Source organism: Chiloscyllium punctatum, chromosome 24 (genome assembly GCF_047496795.1).
Source record: "Chiloscyllium punctatum isolate Juve2018m chromosome 24, sChiPun1.3, whole genome shotgun sequence".
Taxonomy (NCBI): Eukaryota; Metazoa; Chordata; class Chondrichthyes; order Orectolobiformes; family Hemiscylliidae; genus Chiloscyllium; species Chiloscyllium punctatum.
The window spans coordinates 65,411,200-65,427,779 of NC_092762.1; the positions used below are offsets into that span (position 1 = coordinate 65,411,200).

Consider the following 16,580-nt stretch of genomic DNA (forward strand, 5'->3'; position numbering starts at 1 on the left):
TGATCAGTCAAGATATTAACTGAAAAGTCAGGATAGATAAACTATTGGGTAGGTGGTGGTGGTGTAGGGGGAGGGGGGGGAATTGGAATCCATTTTTTCTGGTCACTGCTCTGCTACCCCAAGCAGCTGCTTGTACAAGTCCATTTATACATCCCTGAAACTTCTCACCGTTTTCCAAGGTGGGGAAAACAAGGCTTTCATCTCCCCAATGTGAATGTGTGTGAATTAAACAGGATATAAATACCTTCTTGCTCACTTGATTGTCTGAATTCACCATCTTTGGATGGAGTGGTACATTTAATGCAGAGAGGTGTCTCATACCTACAATTTCACAAAGGTTGCTTCAATCTGTGGTCAGCATTAATCTCTTTTTTAAGGCACTTTAGTCTATGAAGGCTTCAGGTATTGAAATCAGATGAAGTTGAATATCAACAGCCCAGTTTATTATCATGACATGACTATTCAAACAATAAAACAGCTATATTTTCCTTTTCAAAAATAGCACCTTATTTAAGGTGTTTTACATATATAAAGTGCCTCTTTAATGCTTTTAATTATAGCACATAATGAAAGGTTGCTGAATATTTTGAAGCCCACCAACTAACTCACCCCAAAAAACATTTGATGCATAAAAGCCACACTAAATTCTACTTCCATCAAATATGGGTTTAACAGATATGAATACTTTCTAAATAATCTCAAAAAAGGTATTACAGACAGATGTGATTGAATTCAGACATCCAAGGCATCACAACAGCTCCTCAGTTTAGCCGATATACACGACTGAGGTTAATTAAAGATACCCTCATCTGTGATTATTTGAATATAATGGGGCAAGCCAAAAACAACTGAAGGCACAGGAAGCTATTCTTCTGAAACCAGGGCTGCCAATAGAATAGTTCCAGCACAGAGGAAGTGATTGACGTGACCTGTATACCAACTTCCTACAACAGCAACACAGCTCTAAAATGTTAGCACTTCATTGTACCATGTGGACTGTCAGCTGGGCATACACTATATAAGCAAATTCAATTTTAAAATAATTATAAACAGTCAAGATAAAACACCATATGACAAAGCAACTGGTTTATTTTGTTAAATTTCTTTAGGGAAGACAAGTTTATATTCAACAAACCCAGCCATACAATATTTAATTGTCAAAATCATGTAACTTATAGTAGTTCCCTAATCAACTGGATTAACTAAGTTTAAACCAAAACAAAAATACCATAAATGTTTGAAATCTGAAAGAAGCAGAAATCTTAAAAAATAATCAGTGAGTGCCCATCCCAACTTGAATATTTCCAGCACTGAAGATGTTAAATCCTTTTTAAAAAGATTTTTAAACTGATGGAGGGATCATGCTCGTACCAAGTCATGACAAATCTGGTGTTCACTTACTAATTTACACAATATTACTGGTGTGATAAGATTTGACATCCTAAATAGCCTGAAGCTAGCAAGTAATAATAATTAAATGAAATCCAAAGTGATGTTTTAGAAGACTAAACTTGAATCAAGCATTTTGTTAAATATTAACTTGTCATATGTACAAAATAAATAAAACATGATGTATTTCATTACATATTCTACATTACTTGGAATTAAACAACATAGGGGAAAGTGGCATCAGAAAATGTACTTCAGCACAGAAGAAAATTATAACATCTGTGATTAGTGCACTCAACATCAAGTTTTGACAATCTTTCAACAGTTCAAGAAACTCCATTAAGGCAATGTCCCATTCCCAGACTCCGTTTTTTGCAATTTAATTAACGTATCTGCATACTGAAACTCTGGACTATTTTCGTATTCAAGCATGTCCAGTGCTACCTCACAACTCTCCTTCACAACACGTTCTTCATCATGTAGATATTCTTTCAATATTTCCACACATGGTTCTTTGGCAATTGATCCTAAAGCTTCTGCGCACTCGTGACGGACCATGGGATTTTCATCCAGTTTTTTCAATGCAGTTATAAGTTGTGGAATACTGGCATCATGCTGCATTTGGCCAAAGACATAGCCAATTTCGTGACGAAACAAGGCACTTCCACACTGCAAACCTGAGGGAAATATACATAAAATGAGATATCTTCACCCAAATGCAAATCAAAATAACAAATACAAATACTTAGAAAAGATCTGGCAAAATTAAGACTGGAAAATCTATTGATTAAGCTATAAGCCAATTTCCTGATAATATAATTATTTGTTGTTGTGGTTCTGTTCGCCGAGCTGGGAATTTGTGTTGCAGACGTTTTGTCCCTTGTCTAGGTGACATCCTCAGTGCTTGGGAGCCTCCTGTGAAACGCTTCTGTGATCTTTCCTCCAGTATTTGTAGTGGTTTGAATCTGCCGCTTCCGGTTGTCAGTTCCAGCTGTCCGTTGCATTGGGTCCAGATCGATGTGCTTATTGATTGAATCTGTGGATGAGTGCCATGCCTCTAGGAATTCCCTGGCTGTTCTCGGTTTAGCTTGTCCTATAATAGGAAGACAGCTAACGATCCGCATCCATGAACACCAACTAGCCACGAAACGACATGACCAGCTATCCTTAGTAGCCACACATGCAGATGACAAGCAACATGAATTCGACTGGGACAACATTACTATTATAGGACAAGCCAAACAGAACAGCCAGGGAATTCCTAGAGGCATGGCACTCATCCACAGATTCAAACAATAAGCACATTGATCTGGACCCAATATACCGACCACTGCAACGGACAGCTGGAACTGACAACCGGAAGTGGCAGCTTCAAACCACTACAAATGCCGGAGGAAAGATCACAGAAGCACTTCACAGGAGGCTCCCAAGCGCTGAGGATGTCACCTAGACAGGGGACAAAACGTCTGCAACACAAATTTCCAGTTCGGCGAACACAACTACAACAATGAGCACCCGAGCTACGAATCTTCTCACAAACTTTGAATAATTATTTGTTAGTAGAGAACCTGAGCATGTTTTAAGATTTTTATCTCACATTCATCACGACAATTCACAAGAATATAAATTCAAGCCAGAAACCAACACACAGACTGCATGAGAGAAGACTGTTGATTGGTTGGCAAGTGAACTCTGACTGTAGAGCTGTTGCCATGGAGAATGCGCTCATTAATACTGAATCAGTTAACATTCAGGGCTGGTTTAAATTTTAAACCAGGCGAGATGACTCCCATTGGTCAGGGCTGTCATCTATTTTGTTGAGATGGAACAGGCATTGTGCACATCTTTTTCTCTTATCTGCAATTAAGTACACGGAATATTAATATATGCTTCGCCTAGTATATGCAAGTGAAACCGGAAGGGTCCTTCCAATGGTATTACCGTCATTGAATCATCCACAAACATCATGGAAAGTTACCAGAAATTGAACTGTGTCTGTGATATAAATGCTATGGTTACAAGAGTGGGTAAAGGGCAAGGAATCCTCTGGGTAATTCACACCACTGCCTGTCTATTATCAACAAGGCATGAAACTTGTGTGCGATGGAACTGTCTTTCCTAATCTGGGGGAGAGCAACTTGAACAGCACTGAAGCAGCTGAACACTACCCCAGGACCAAGCAGCATGGCACTCTATTCAGTACCCTCAACATTCACTCCGTCCAGTGCCAAAGCACAATGGGAGCACTGTGTACTTCTAAAAGATACATTGGAGCAACAAATCCAGACTCCTTTGACACTGCCCTAATACATAACCATTATCACCTGGAAGGAGAAGAACAGATTGGTGGGAATACCATCACCTCCAAGGTGTCTGCCAAAGCATATGTTGCTGCTCCTTCACGATCACTGATTCAAAGTACTGGAACTTCCTTTCAAAAGCATTGTGGACGTACCTACAAACCAAAGTCTACAGTAGTTCAAGATAGTAGTTCACCCACATGTTAAAGGGCTGGCTATGTGCTCTCTATCCTAAATAGCATCAGCTACATCTCATGTATTAATAAAGAAAGAGGGTTGAACTTACAACATTGTGATTTAAAAGCTCAAAAACAATTCATAATTTTACTATGATGTGCCGAAATCAAATTCTACTGTAATCAATTGTCTAATGTAAAAGTCTCAATAAAATACATACCATCTCCTAATGCCAAGACTGCTTCTTTACTTCCAATATTCCGCAGGGCAAACATTGCTCTGTATCTGTCGAACAAGGGCAAGGATTCATCTAGGAGAGCTTCTCTTAATTTCTTCGTATCTTTCTCCAGAGCTGGGGGAGCAGGATCAATTGAACAGTATTGGCTTTCATTCTGGTCTTTGTTGTTCTGAAGCCATTCAATTCGTTTAACTGCCAGCTGGCAAGTTTCAGAAACCTAAACATTTTAATACAAATAAACCATTAAAGTAAAGTATAGGAGAGCCACCTAACCAGACTGTGAAGTTACCAAAATGGATTCAAAACCAGAGCCTCCAAAATCCAACATAAACCGCTGTCTTCTTGGCTTCACCAGAACCTCATGAGTGATTGGGTATATTACTGTTAGGACAATAATTTTCTGCAGTGGGTAGTTAACAGTTAACCCAATATTTAACTATTATGTTGGAGGCCACGATTTTGTAGTTGCTCATTCCTAAAATAAAAACAAACTGTTTAAAATTAAAAATTAGACAGAAAATTGAATATACATTTACATAGGTATATTTCTGCATGCTATGTATCCTTGCTCACACACAAACTCATTTTTTTCACTTTCCATTCAGCCTCCAACATTATCTGAAGATTGAGATCCTATGGGTTCAACAACTGAATTCAATGCTGATGACAATACACCTGTTAACTGGTCTAACCCATTCTATGTGGTGAACACAGCCTTTGTTTTCACAAATCTCATCTTAATTGTCTGCATTCATTCTATTTTCTCCTTCTGAATCTAAACTACAATTTTCCTATCGTTAAGGCAGTCAGTTTATTTCTTGTATTTTTAGTTGTGGACTAAGATGGAAAAAAAACTTTTAAGTCTGTGGTAAAAATTGCTGACATTTAAGAAGTTACTGAAACTCATTGTGTTGTGCTTAAACTGCTGCTTTGTTCAAGCAATGGAAATTGATGTTTGAGAGACTAGCATCAGAGTGTGTGCACACACGACTACCATTTAGCCAGCAACTGGTTTGATTGGTTCCTTCGATCATGACCAATTGTGCATGCCAAAGGTCAATTTGACAACATCAGATTGGTTCTTGGACAGCTTGTGGGTATGAAAGATACAGCAAGAGGTCTTTGGACCACTGGAAGGGCAGGTGGTGTGTATCTCTCAAAAAAAAACCTGAGGTTGCTGTAGGCAGTAATTAAGTGTGCGAGAATTATTAGAATCATGGCAGCCATTTTTGTCACATAATAAAGCCTGGAGACCATTTTGTTTTACATTTAGTGCCTGCCCTGCTAAAAGCCTTTTATCCCCATGCGTGCAGGAGATGGTTGACCTTGCAGTTGTGCCGATACCTGATAAACAAATTCCTCTCTTTGCATGGAGCCATTCTTCTCTTTGCAAAGAGCTATTGTATCTGCTCATCAACACTGTCCAGACATAATGCGACTGGAGCTAATGCTGGGCAAGTTGTCTTAGTTTGCTCATAATCCTGCCTAGCTAAACCTGCGGTATAAGATAACATTCAGTTTTGTAGACATTAAGAAATGTAGGTCTGGACAAGGTAGGTAGATCTTACAACTGCCCCAAAGTTGCGTGATTAATGGGCAGTGGATTTGGAACATACTATATAACTTTTAATATCCTGCACTTCATCAGAATGTGTCAGGGACTTCTTCGAACAAAGACGTATGCCCCATGGCCATGATAAAGCTAGTTAATTGCTCAATGTCTCCTCTCCTGCCTATTTTGTTTTAAACAATTCAGCAAAAGATTTATTTTCCCCAACAGTAAAAGACTTTGTAATTAGTATTACAATCAGCCTGTGTCTTCTATAAAGAAGTGAAAGAACCTGGAGAAAGGAAATCCAAGAATAGAAAGTCCTGATATGCCAAAATGTATATTTTAACAAACAATGAACTGGTGTTATTGAAATGCTTCCCTCCATTCACAAAATTAATGATTTTTCTGTCTGTATAAATGTGTCGGGGTTGTAAATGGGATAAAAGTTTTAACTAGTAGAGCCATACATTGATATTTCATACCTTTACCTGAAATTAGAATTTGCTTATTTTTAATAAGCAACTGTTCTTGTTAACTTGATTCCAAACACGTAAATCAAGTATTTTGCTTGCTTTGATTAAAACTTTTGAGGTGACCTCAGGAGTAACAGGGAATGATAATCAGCACACTTTCCAAAATGGATCGTAACACCATAAACATTAAGTATATGGGACAATACTATGGCTTTAAAAGATGCAGGTTGTCCTTTTTTTTAAGCAAAGAGAGGTTGAGACAGAGGTGACAAGCAGTTTGCTTCTTGCTTCAAGCCAGTAAAGTAAACAGGGACCTTTTAATAAACATTGGAACAATAGAAGCAGCCTGAATGGGTGGGGCCAACCTCCCATAGAAACAGGATTTTAGTTTTAGCTTTCAGTAGCAGCTTTCACAACCTCAACTGCTACACCTCTTAGAATCACAGAATCCCCTTCATGTGGAAGCAGGCCATTTGGCCAAATCCACATTGACTCTCTACATAGCATCCCATCCAAACCCACCCCTTACTCCCATAAACCTGCATTTCCCATGGCTAATCCACCCAGCCTGCACATCCCTTGAAACTACAGGCAATTTGAGAAGGACAATCCACCTATCCTGCACATCTTTAGATTATGACAGGAAGCCAGCACAGCCTCTTGTTCTCTTGCTGCTGCTAATATTACATGCGAGACCATCTATTTTATTGAATTTGCCTTTGCCAAGGGTATGCTTATGAGAACAGTTAATAAGTAGATTATTACTTTAAAATATTTCAATAGGGTAACTGTTAAGCCAATATTTTTATTTTGTCTGCATTTTAACTATAGTATATGAATAAAATGTGTTTTGCTTCAAGCCTGGTAGCATGACCAATCAAATTGCATCTGGAACGCAACAACTGGCACTTGTCTTTAAAATAAGAAAAAAAATTAGGGTCCTTGACATGTTTTGAGGGGGTTTGATCTTGTCCATAAAAAAATTGGAAAAGCAAAGCAGACTTGGAATCCAATCTAACCAATGCTGTATAAAACAACTGCACCTCTTTGCTTTTATACTTAAAAATGTCATACACCAAACCTTGTGGTGTTGAACAGAAATGTCAATTTCTTACTGTCTGATAGTACTGCAAAAGAACTTGTGGAAATCTTCCAATTAAGACTTATTTTTGAAAGTCACATTGTTATTAAAGAAACTTACTACCATTGCCTTGGATAGATCAACAAAAATAATTTTGTAAAGTAACAACTTTCCCAAATTCTGGAGATGTAACTGCATTTCACATTTAGACCAGATACAAACACATTTGAAATCGAATTTCATCATGAAGATTTTTCTGGAAACTGAAATCTGTACACTGCTGTTGTCAGATAGCATTCTGAAGAGAGAATGGAGACTTGAATTTCTCACTCCAATCTGAAGGCAACTGTGAAGGTTCCTTCATTACCTTGGCTCATCCAACCTGAACACAGTAGAACATCTATTTGGAAATTATGCATTGCAGTAACCTGAAGATAGAGACAGAAATCAATAACTTTCAGCATAATCCCAAACAAAGGAGAAAGCTGTTAAACTAGCAGATCTTTGTCACACTTTGGAAGCCTGTTGTACACCTATAAGTAGAATCATTTAAGCAAAGTAATACTTTTTAAGGGGAGTGATAAATAGGGAAATCAGGAGGATATTATGATAAAGATTATTTAATTCCAACTTAACCTTTTCATTATAATGGCTCCAAAGCAATGGATTAATATAAACTGATATTACACTTAGTTTCTCCCACTCTGGATTTCCAACTTCTAACAAATTAGATGTTCATCTAATTATTTTTCATCTCCTAATTTTTTGCTTTTGTTGTTGAAAGGCTTCCATTTGCCTTTCTGATAAATCCTGGACTTGGTTTGCTTTTGTTAGCATCTTCTGACATTTCAAGATCAGAGGTGGCCAATCTTTCAAAGCTTAAGAGCTGGAGATGCATTGGGGAAATACCGGAAGCGTTCTACCCCTCTTTTCTAGTTTCTACAGGAAATTAACTGGGTTACCGGCTGGTCCTGTTCTAAATTCCAATAGATGTAATCTAGAACAGTGGTTGGCAGTTTTTGTAGAGAACCAAATGAGTCTCATGTCCAGTGAATACTCCTACCTCAAACCCATTTCACATCAGATTTTTACCCCATGTACCCTCTGCCAGAAACGAACAAAGGCCTAATAGGAGCAGAGAAAAACATGTCACGAAAGGGAAAAATATTAGAGGGAAATTTATAATTTAAAATAATCTTGAAGCAAGTTTTGGAAATCCAGTAAAAAGGAGAGAAAAATGAGTGTAACAACTTGCATTTATATAGTGCTTTAAACATAAAACACTCCAAAATACTGTACACGAACACTATAAATTTGAAAGTTGCACAATGAGACATCTGAATAGATGAGCAAAAGCAAACAGTCTTTTAAAGGAGAAATGAGAGGTAGAAAGAGAACAGGTTTAAAGTTTTATGCCTTGTTGGTTGAAGGGACCAAAGGGGAGAACAGAGGATTTTACTTCACTTATTGGGAGCCAACTTTTCCATTTAATGGCCAGACTGTTTCTCTCACAGATAATGCCTTAACTAAGCTTAAATCATTGGAAAAATTCCAGCTCTTCTGTCCCTTTAGTAAGACAGCTTGCCCCTCAAAATTAACTGGGTTAATGGCAAGTTAGTTCTAAATTGTTATAAACGTCAGCTAGATCATTGCACTTTTATTAAAATGAAAAATAGGGTGAAGGGGATACAGAACTTTATGCAGGTTAGGCCACAGTCAGTTTTGGATAGCATCAAGCTTATGGAGAGTAGAATGCAAAAAGGTAAACAGGAGTGAAGATGGAGGACAGGAACAAATTGTGGCTACAAGAGCTTCTCTTATTTTGAGGTATCTTGTAAAACTATATCCTATAGTGAGGAGGTGTTGGAGGTGATTTCTTCGAATTCCAGGAACAGTAATTACTGTGTTTTTTAAGTTCCAAGACAATGCAACAACTGGAGAAAAAAAGATCAAAACACTGGCTCACCAGATGAGCTGGACGTTGATGGTGGGAATCCCGAGGGACAGGATTTACATGAATTTGGAAAAGCAAGGACTGATTAGGGATAATCAACATGGCTTTGTGCATGAGAAATTATTTCTCACAAACTTGATTTGAATTTTTTTAAAAAGTAACAAAGAGGATTGACAAGGGCAGAGTGGTAGACGTGATCTATAGGGACTTCAGTAAGGCGTTCGACAAGGTCCCCCATGGGAGACGGGTTAGCAAGGTTAGATCTCATGGAATACAAGGAGAACTAGCCATTTGGATACAGAACTGACTCAAAGGCAGAAGACAGAGAGTGATGGAGAGTTGTTTTTCAGACTGGAGGCGGGTGACCAGTGGAGTGCCACAAGGATCAGTGCTGGAGCCACTACTTTTCATCATTTATATAAATGATTTGGATATGAACATAGGAGGCAAACTTAGTAAGTTTGCAGATGACACCAAAATTGGAGGTATAGTGGACAGCAAAGAAGGTTACCTCAAATTACAATGGGATCTTGATCAGATGGGCCAATGGGCTGAGTAGTGCCAGATGGAGTTTAATTTATTTAAATGTGAAGTGATGCATTTTGGGAAAGCAAATCTTGGCAGGACTTATACGCTTAATGGCAAGGTCCTAGGGAGTGTTGTTGAACAAAGTGCAGGATCATAGCTCCTTGAAAGTAGAGTCGCAGATAGACAGGATAGTGAAGGCGGCATTTGCTATGCTTTCCTTTACTGGTCAGAGTGTTGAGTACAGAGTTGGAAGATCATGTTGAGGCTGCACAGGACATTGGTTCGACCACTTTTGGAATATTGCGTGCAATTCTGGTCCCCCTCCTATAGTGAGGATGTTGTGAAACTTGAGAGGGTTCAGAAATGTTTTACAAGGATGGTGTCAGGGTTGGAGAGGCTGACTAGGCTGGGGTTCTTTTTCCCTGGAACATTGGAGACGGAGGGGTGACCTTATAGAGGTTTAAAAAATCATGAGGGGTTTGGATAGGGTAAATAGACAAGGCCTTTTCCCTGGGTTGGGGAAGGCCAGAACTAAAGAGCGTATGTTTAGGGTGACAGAGGAAAGATTTAAAAAGGGACCAGGGGTAACTTTTTTATGCAACAGGTACTGTGTGCATGGAATGAGTTGCCAGAGGAAGTAGAGGAGGCTGGCACAATGACACCATTTAAAAGACATCTGGATGGGTATATGAATAGGAAGGGTTTGGAGGGATATGGGCCAAGTGCTGGCAACTAGAACTAGATTAATTTAGAATATATAGTCAGCATGGACAAATTGGATAGAAGGGTCTGTTTCTGTGTTGTACGTCTCTGTGACTCTACAAGCGAGTGGAAATAGTCAAGTCAGGAGCCAAGAGGAGCAAGGATGCAGTTTCAGCGGCAGATAAGAGGTAGGGATGCTGTTGGGTAATGATACAGAGATAGAAATAAGACAGAGATGATAGTGTCTCAAGACCATTTTAATTAGTTCTAAGAAATGAAATTAAATTATCCTTACTTCTATTACTGGATCATGTGAGTAATACCTCAATGTTTCAAGGACCTCTGGTTTTCCAATAGCTCCCAATGCTTCACCTGAAACAACAGCATAAAATGCAATTAAATGGATCTGATATTTATCTATTGCAGCAGATTGTGAACTGGCTGAATAACTGCAGACATCAACGTAGCTAAGGGATAGAGATCTACATGAAGCCCTATTTGCAGCATTTTCCTGCAGGGTTCATTTTTAAATTGATGTCTTTGTTAGGAAATGATTCACAAACTTACATAATGTTAAATGTGTGCAAATGTGAAGCGACTTTAAAGATGTTCAACCACTAAAAGCTGGATTTATATATCCAAAAAAAGGACCTGAGCTTAACACATTCTGTTTAAGAAAATAGATCATATTGTGCACAGAAAACAAAACACTACAGATGCTGCAGAATTGAAATAAAGACAAAAAGTACTGCAGAACCTCTCTGGTCTGGTAGCATAAGTGAATAGCAAAAGAGATAACATATTAATTAAAAATATTGGAATTTCCCATTTTATTAGTTACTTAACAGCAATGCTGTTTCTCTCACAGATGATACCTGAACTAAGCTTAATAATTGGAACAGAATTGGGGAAAAACGTCATGTTTACTGCCCCTTTAATATGACAGCTCAATAAAAATATATTTTTAAATGACAGCTTGTCTCTGGAAATTAGGTGAGTTATTGGCTGGCCTTGTTCTAAATTCTAATAAACATCATCTAGATCTTTGCCAGCGCCTTTTAAAATAAAATTCCACATTTCCTGCAACTGCGAGTATTTAGGCTTGATATCAGAATCGTAGACACAGCTTTGGCATAGTCTATTTCGAGCCTCTCGGCGCTTTTAAGGTCGGTTGGCGGCCGATGCATCACCTGCTTCGTGTCTGACCATAGGCTCCTCGCTGCGGTCCTGTAGCACCCGGGTCAGGATGGGGATAGCTCGCTGGTCCTGCATCTGGCCCAGGCAGTAGGCCAACTCGTGCTTCAGCAGCGCCGACTCGTCCCCGAAGCCCCTGGAGATCCACTCGATAGCCAGCGGGCCGCCCAGGTTCCGGAGGGTGAAAAGCGCACGGAAACGCTCTTTCAGCGGCCTCGACACATCCACCAAGATGCGCCCGATCGACTCCACCGCCTCGTCGTCCCGCATCGTGACCGGGCCGCGGCTCCACTGTAGCTCCTTTCACACCCGGAGGACCGACACCGGCGACCACGTGACTCCAAATCACCCATCATCCTCTGGGGCCCATTGGGCCAACCCATGGGGGTAGAATGGGCGGGGGGACCCCGGGTGAATCCATTGTACAGGACTGGTGGGTAGAATTGAAGATTTTTAAGAGAAAATATGCTGCAAATCACAGCGGGTCAGGCAGCATCCACGGAGAGAGAGCAAGCTAACGTTTCGAGTTCACATGACTCCATCGAGCTGACGTGGTGTAATTTCTTCCTACGTTTTCTGATCAACCTGTTCAGATACATTGTTACACACTTCTGCAGAGGGTGGGTCTTGTTCCAGTGAACAGTATTAGTCTAACAGCAGGGATACTAGCGCTATATCACTACTGTGCCTTGTGTGGCGTTGAAGCACGTTCTCCGACACGTGGGAAAATTATCTTAAATTCAGTACATACAAAAGCTTATTAAAATATTTTGTGGAAGTGTGTTCATTTATAAAATGCAGCCTAAAGGCTGGGTAGAACGAGATTCCACTCTGGCACATAAATATCCCTCAATGACTGGTGTTTTGTCCCAGCTTAGCTTCATAAGCTTCCAAAGCAACTCAAGTAAAATTGGTTAAGCTTCTTTGCGTGATGTTAACATACAGTCTAAGTCTTCCATGCATAGTGGAAAAAGGCAGGACACTATTGCTCACTTATTCTTCATTCCAGACTAATATTCAGTCCGTCGAAAGTTTGGACGATCCCTAGATTAGGCTTCCTTCATATTGATTAGAGTAATAGTTGTCACATAGGTTAGAGGACTATACTACTGTACAGTCATCAGTAGACTGGTCTTTGCAAAATATGTCTACCAGTCATCCAGAAGAACAAGGGAGGTAGGCACGTAAATATCATGACTTGGAACTATGACACTGTTCCTTCACGATCATTGGTTCAAAATCCTGGGACTCCCATACAGCACAACAACGTACTTACATCAGGAGGGGAGCAACTGTTCAGGCGACAGCTCACCGTCACCTTGAGGGCAATTAGGGATGTACAAAAAATGCTGGCTTTGTCAGTGACGCTCACATGCTTTGAAAAATTAAAAAGGAAAACCATCATAGTTTAAAAATTGAAATTTGACACATACAATACCTAAATACTGTCTTCCTCATCTTTGTGACATCCCTACATGGTCCACAGCCAATAAATATTTCTGAAATGTAGCCACTGTTTTTTGTAATGAGGATAAATATAACAATATATGTAGAAACTGTTCGTCCAATGACATTGCCACTGCGCCCCACCTTCCCAAGTATTTATAAATTTCACTCTCTAAATAATGGGTGTTCCCCTTAAGTTTAAAAAAAAGTTTCAGGAATCTCTAACAAACTTTGAGGTTCAATTACATAGCTTGCTAGGTTGTAAAGCAATCTAAAATGAATAAAAGTCCATTAGTTCTAGACAGAAACCCAGTCATTCTGAAGTTAGGCCTCAAAAGCTATTTTCAAAGAAATCACAATGGCTAGAGAAATACTATACTTACAAGTTAATCATAAATTTTGAACTGAAAAAAACAATTTTGACTCAAAAACCAGAAACCTAAATGTTAAAATAAATATCAAAATATATATGTATTGTTGTTGTGGAATCCTCCAGCCTCTTCCACCATCCTGCACATCAGAATCTGATTACCCTGGTTGCCTGAGTGAGCCCTCTCCACCACCAAAACCTGAAAACTATATCAGTGCAGAGGCAAATTCTTAAACCTTGGCTCCCCGGCAACTGGTGCTACTCCTAACACGCGAGAGTTCCAGCATGAGGTGACCATATCCCAACCTGGATTAAGTTCTGGTTTAAGTCAGGAAATTCCCTTCAAGTTTTTCAGAGACCTGAACAGTTGATATAGAAGAGCCGTTGGTCATGACTGAGATCATGCATTGACAGTAAGAATTATATCACCAGGGCAGATCATCAACAAGGGGCTTCAATGTAACAGTATCAATGCAGGATATGAGGTGGATAGTTGCTATTTAGATATGAAGGCACAAAGTTTCTACAACTCTTCCTAAGTGGGAGACTCAGATCCTCAGCCAACGATAAATGCAGCTTTTTCTCCAAGAAGTCTGTAAGCATTTTCTGTATTTTTTGTTACAAACCCTGGCGTAGCAATGAAATGACCCGATTAAAGCAGACGTTTTCAGACCACGATAGCCATTGGCATATAATATGTATGCTGGCCTGAAAGAGGATATTAATATTAAAAGGACCTGCCCTGCTAGTGTATTTAATTTACTGGATTTGACAAAGACATCGCTAGTGATATTTCTCAAGGGATGTGAAGTGTATGCTGTACATAGTCTATGTCTAAATCACACAAACTTGTAAGACTGCTTTTTTGCAGTTGTGTATCAGGTTTGAGAGTTTTCCAATTAAATTAAGATTACTCTCTTGCTTTCACATGTAATAGTCCACATAAATTTTAGAATGCTATTTGTGTTTTATGACGTTTCTCCCCATGTACTCTTCCTGTCTTTGAAATGTATAGGTCTTTTTGTTATTCCATCACCATAATTTCAAGCTAATGCTTTTTTTAAAAAAAACTTTTGTATATCATTTAACTACATTTTATAACACATTATCTTCTGCAAACTTAATATATCTGATTTTCTCTCCTCTACTTTTTAACTAGATTAGTATCCTGTAGTTACATTCTCATTTAAAATAAATTCTCATGGAGTTAAAACATGTTCTGCAAAGAACCATCTGCCACTCTTCTCAGCTGCCTCCTATTTTGATTTTAATTCAAAATTAGTATGACGTGAGCAAAGTTTCTTGACATCTTACATCCTGTGTCCTGAAGTTGTGCTATATCAAATACTGATATCATTAGTTGTACTCATGTATCAGATTTTAAAAAGCAGTTTAAACTGAAAAAAGTCACAGAAACAAAGTCTCATTGACACAATATTAAACTGGGTATCAGTTTGTATCTTTATGTAGCTACCTTTCATTCCATGGAAGTGCAGGAGCTTAACAGTTACCTAGGAAATGTGGGTGGAATTAAAACCAGCTCTAATTCCTGGTTAACTATTAAATTGACTTCACCCCCAAAGCTCCCCACCCAGCCATATCTATATCTCCCAATCCAAACCGCCTACATCACTCCCTGGCCAACTCAACCCTTTCACTGTCATTTGCTACACAATTCCTTCACCCACATTTCCACTTACTGGACACTCTAATCCCACCTGACCGCCTCCCTATGTCTTCCCCCTCTTAACCGCCATCATAAACCTACTCCACTTACTCCAGCCAACCCCCTAAACCAGTTAACTAATCCTAACCTTTTACATACCACATATATTCGTGTAATAGTTTAATTTTTTAGAATAATTTTTAAGTTTAAAATCTATGTGGTTGACTATTACATGGATACTGCTTTTGAGGGGCTGAAATTCATGCTACAGTTCAAAATACCATATAATTAAACCAACTGATTTCTAAATGAATAAATAAAAAAACGAATTTCAGTAATATGACTGTATTTCATAAATGCTACAGAGGAACTAAGTTCAGCTGAGCTGCACGCAAAGGGAGGTTGTCACCTGACTCTGACCTGATGCGTCTTAAACATTCACACGTGAATCTGGTGTGAATCATGCATCAAAACACATAATAGCAGGAGAAAAAAATTCATTTCCTCTTCGTAACATTTATGTATAGGATAATACCTTGTTTTACAAATGTTGATCTGTTATCTGTGAAGACCTAGGGTCAACTTTTACACAAGATATATGGAAAATTCCAGATTTTCTGGCCAAAAATAGGGGATCAACTTTTACATGAGATCAACTTTTACTCAAGTATATACAGTACTTACCTTCTCTCCGTGGAGAAAGTGCTGGAGACCAGAGTTGAAAAATGTGGTGCTGGAAAAACACAGCAGGCCAGGCAGCATCCGAGGAGCAGGAGAATTGACGTTTCGGGCATAAGCCCTTCTTCAGGAATGAGGCTGGTGTGCCAAGCGGGCTGAGATAAAAAGTAGGGCAGAGGGAATTTGGACCAACCAACCCAACTGCCCTTTGGCTGAACACTTTAACTCCCCCTCCTGCTCCACCAAAGACATGCAGGTCCTTGGCCTCCTTCATCGCCAGACCCTGGCCACACGACGCCTGGAGGAAGAGCGCCTCATCTTCCGCCTAGGAATCCTCCAACCACACGGGATGAATGCAGATTTCTCCAGCTTCATTTCCTCCCCCCCACCTTAACTTAGTCCCAACCCCTGGATTCAGCACCGCCCTCTTGACCTACAATCTTCTTCCCAACCACTCCGCCCCCACCCTCTCTCCAGCCTATCACCCTCACCTCCTTCCACCTATCGTATTCCCAGCGCCCCTCACCCCCTCCAACCTTTTATCTCAGCCCACTTGGCACACCAGCCGCATTCCTGAAGAAGGGCTTATGCCCGAAACGTCGATTCTCTGCTCCTCGGATGCTGCCTGGCCTGCTGTGTTTTTCCAGCACCACATTTTTTTACCTTCTCTCCATACCTTCTTAAATAGGCTTTGAACCTTTCACATTCAAGTATGGCAGTAACTGCAGTAAAAAGGGGGTATGATTTGTCTTCCAAAGATGATCCTGTGCTGGCACAGAAAGCTCCCATGGTATGCACCATGTTTATCAAGAACTAGACATTCAAGTCAGAA

The 16,580-nt window shown here is 39.5% G+C and overlaps 1 protein-coding gene across 1 annotated transcript; it reads right to left on the reverse strand.

The window, feature by feature from the left end:
• Positions 1 to 1,071: 1,071 nt before the first annotated feature.
• dohh (deoxyhypusine hydroxylase/monooxygenase) lies at positions 1,072 to 12,099 on the reverse strand. Its single transcript, XM_072594049.1, has 4 exons — positions 11,585 to 12,099; positions 10,690 to 10,766; positions 4,087 to 4,321; positions 1,072 to 2,066 (listed from the first exon to the last, which is right to left on the reverse strand). The coding sequence occupies exons 1-4, from the start codon at positions 11,856 to 11,858 to the stop codon at positions 1,729 to 1,731; spliced, it is 924 nt and encodes a 307-aa protein (XP_072450150.1). The 5' UTR covers positions 11,859 to 12,099; the 3' UTR covers positions 1,072 to 1,728.
• Positions 12,100 to 16,580: the final 4,481 nt, after the last annotated feature.